The sequence below is a fragment of the Cibotium barometz genome, chromosome 23 (assembly GCF_041138505.1).
Source record: "Cibotium barometz isolate CiBa-2024 chromosome 23, ASM4113850v1, whole genome shotgun sequence".
In the NCBI taxonomy this organism is placed as follows: domain Eukaryota; kingdom Viridiplantae; phylum Streptophyta; class Polypodiopsida; order Cyatheales; family Cibotiaceae; genus Cibotium; species Cibotium barometz.
Window position 1 is genome coordinate 6674685 of NC_141068.1, and position 3699 is coordinate 6678383.

At 39.7% G+C, this 3699-nt stretch overlaps 1 protein-coding gene across 1 annotated transcript; it reads right to left on the bottom strand.

Annotated features, from left to right (window-relative positions):
* Window positions 1-1046: 1046 nt before the first annotated feature.
* Window positions 1047-3172, bottom strand: LOC147625568 (ras-related protein RABA5c-like). Its single transcript, XM_086817800.1, has 2 exons — window positions 2333-3172; window positions 1047-1594 (listed from the first exon to the last, which is right to left on the bottom strand). The coding sequence occupies exons 1-2, from the start codon at window positions 2691-2693 to the stop codon at window positions 1269-1271; spliced, it is 687 nt and encodes a 228-aa protein (XP_086673926.1). The 5' UTR covers window positions 2694-3172; the 3' UTR covers window positions 1047-1268.
* Between the last annotated feature and the right edge of the window lie 527 nt (window positions 3173-3699).

A 3699-nucleotide genomic window follows, 5' to 3' on the forward strand; every position in this document is an offset into this window, starting at 1 on the left:
AGGCTCCAATACCTCCTATCGCACCGTGGACAGCTAGACAACGCCTTCTCGCCCTCCTCCCACGGCACGAGTAGACATATTTGGCATGCTCCAATCTCTCTTATCGTACCGTGGACAGCACCAGCGAGTGTAGTCCTTCCCTGGACATAGCTTCCTCACAGTATGGCTCGTACAAAGCAAACTGTGAGGATGGTTTACCCAGATCCCCTCCCTTCCTAAAGATTCAGTGCCAGAGCAAGATTCAGTGCCAAAGCAAGAGCCAGAGGCAACAACTTCTAAGCAACCATTAGAGAAGAAACAAGTAAAGGGTAGAACCAATTGATCTTAATCTTTTTGGGGCCATGGATCTAGCTGAGGATGATAGAATAGATGATGATCTATGACTTTGCAATATTCATCGATTTTAGTACACATATGCAAGGTTTCACTACTATCTCATCGTCGACACTCTTGCACAATATCTTTTATTGACAGTTTAATCTCATGTGCAGAAATATTAGAATATAGCGATATTTTTATTTGTCGCATTGAAATACACATTTTTAAAATTGTAGATGAGCTCAAAAGGACCAAATCTCGTAATTTTAACTATAAATATGACCAGACTTGTTTTTTTAAAAACTTTTTTTCTATATTTTTACCGACGTAAATATCAACGTTAATACTGACACCTATACCAACGCTCATACCGATGCTTGTAAAACTAGCATCCTTTGCCATGTGTTACCACCGCATATACCGGTGCCTGTCGTTTGCGTCGATATCTGATCGTAACCCAACGATATGTAGTAGTGATAATTCGTAATAAGTAGATTTCAACTGAGGAACAACATCTCACATATATGAAATGGAATCACTTTAAGTACCCATCCCTTTCGTTTAAAAAAAGTTAGTGATAATTTATCGTTTCATTTTAAAAAAACATACCTTACATGTTATACATTCAATCTATGAAAGGTTTATATAACCCAAATTATCGAAAAAAGAAAAAAGAAAAGTAGTGCTAGACTACTATATTATCTAGCATAAAAAAAAATATTGAAATGTATAACATTGCTTTAAAAGAAAGCTTAGTGTTGGAAGAATCTTATGTCAGTAAAGCACACCTCCTCAATTCCTAACTGTGCCAAAATCTGCACATTTGCAAGCAAAACTGCACCTCATTCATGAGGTACTTACTTGGCCTTTGCATGGGAATGGAAACAGAACCAGAACCAGAAAATGTAATGGCTGAGGATGATGATGCAGCAGCAGCAGCAGCAGCAGAATCAATAAGAGCAGCAAAGGAAGTTGATGCGCTTGCCACCATCACCTTGGATGAGGGTGACGTTGTCGTTCAAGTTGACGTTATGGGTGGGATTATCGTGGTCATTATGGGCTAAAACGCGGCGCGCGAGTGAGTTGAAGATCTCCTTCACGCAGCATTGGAAGGCCTCGCATGCGTTGGTGGCGTCCAAGGCGGACGTCTCTATGAAAAACAGGTTCTCCGCCTCTGCCAGCGCCCGCCCTTCCTCCACCTGCACCTGCCTCGCCGCCGGCGCCAGATCGCTCTTGTTCCCCACCAGCATTATCACCGCCGCCGCATCCCCATGCACTAATAAAGAATACCACATTTAAAAAAAAACCAGATTAAGAAATGATTTATGCTTAAGCTTTCAGATCATGCCACTTAATCCATGACCGCCGCCGGGGGCGCCGCCCATCAGCATAATCAAAGCAATCAAAACAAATTAAGTCATCGTTCATAATTCACCCAACAAGACAATGCTGCAGCGATTGCCGCCGTCTAATCCAACTGTGTTAATCTGCATCAACAAGAATCACAATCTACACTCTCTTTTCTTTTCTTTTTTGGGAGTTGTTTTTCTTTGTTTTGGGCCGGCCCTTTTACACCAATTAGCAAAGCATGAAATCAAAAGACGAAATTAGTTAAATTATACATTAACAAGCTGCATGAATCAAAAAGAAGATTAAGCTAATTAATGATAATTAGGATTAAATTAAGCTGCTTGAGAATTAATCATAATATTAGAGAGAACTTCTTTGTGTTACGATTTGATTAATTAGCCAGTCGTCGATAATTATAATAAGTAGAATAAAGATCAAATTTGAAAGATTAGCCTCTGTTAATTAATGACATCGACCATCAAATGAAGAACTGCAAAGAATAATTATGGTCGAATCAATTAAATATAAAGCTGAAAGCTAGATTACACACAGCTGTAAACGATTCACTAATTAGTAGATTAAAGCGATGCACGTACGTCTGTCGATGACAAATGAAGATCAGTACTACTAATATAATATAATATAGAAGAAGAATTAGGCTTACTTCTCAATTCTTCAAGCCAACGCCCAACATTGTCGAAGGTTTGCCTTCTGGTGATATCATAGACAATAAGGGCACCCACAGCGCCTCGGTAGTATGCAGAGGTGACAGCCCGGAAGCGCTCTTGGCCTGCAGTATCCCATATCTGGGCCTTCACCTCTTTCCCATTCAACACCATAGTTTGTGTTTGGAACTCCACCCCTATCGTTGGCTTTGAATTCGCATTGAACTCGTTCCTAGCATACCTCGACAGTAAATTGGACTTCCCCACTGCTGCGTCCCCTATCAGCACTATCTTGAACAAATACTCCTCTGCATACTCCACCACATCTTCCTCTGTGAAACTCATTTGCTTGTTATACATATCTATTATACAGATTGATTGAAGAGAACGTCAATTAAAGCGCCAGTCCAGTAATCCAGACCGTTTTAAGCGAATAATTCGAGAGAGCAATTGAGGGAACTATAGTCAGATCTCTATGGATTAAGGAGAATGCTGAGAGAATCAATCAGTGCCAAGATCTGTCGTAGAGACATGCCAATGGATTAATAGAGGAAATTAGCAAAATTCTATGGACTGAATTAGAGAAATACTGAACATGCGTTGAGATCTATACATTCAAGGGAATAGATAGTTAAGAAAATGAGCAAGATATTTGGGTAGAAGAGAATTTAAATTGAGAGAAGCAGCTTGAGATAGAGAAATTAAGTGAAAAAATTAGATAGGCATAGGAGGGGGATCATAGGGGCCATCAAAATTGAGTACAAAATTAGGATCTAATTACTAGGCTAGAGATCCAGCTTAATTGCAAGCTTCTCAACATAATTCGAATAGTCTTCCAAAACATCTCTCTTTCGGCTAAATTATTAGATCACCCCAGAGCCAAACTAGAGTACAGTTTTTATTTCAAAAGGAATTGTGAGTTAGGTTTAACTCGATTCGATTTGGCCTGTAATTGTCCCTTTGTGTTTGGTCTATCCATTTTTTGACCATAATTGTAATAAAAGCTAGTTTCTTCATTATCGAATATATATATAGAATGCGGCCGGCATTTTGTTTTCCTAGAGCATTCGAATTCAAATGAGAGAGAGCGGCATTTGTTTGTTCTGTTAGAGGAAGCACAGTTGTTTTCTTCGAGGAAGGAGACGGTGCCACGTGCAAAGACTCCATGAAGCTGGAGAAAATATGACTAATTATCTAAGAGCATCCTCCCACGGGTACATCATTTAGCTAATTAACTGTTTGGAATACAATATATAGAACTTGGCCACGGGTACAATTTACACACACACCAAGTGACCCAAGAGCCTGGCAATGTGGCATTTCTTTGGATTCAATTGTCTACCGAGCTGCTCGAACAATCTTTAAG

Coding starts and splice junctions, on each gene's coding strand:
- LOC147625568 (XM_086817800.1), bottom strand. CDS start 2,693: ATGTATAACAAGCAAATGAGTTTCACAGAGGAAGATGTGGTGGAGTAT. Junction 1,595..2,332: donor TTGGCTTGAAGAATTGAGAA/GTAAGCCTAATT, acceptor ATTCTTTATTAG/TGCATGGGGATGCGGCGGCG.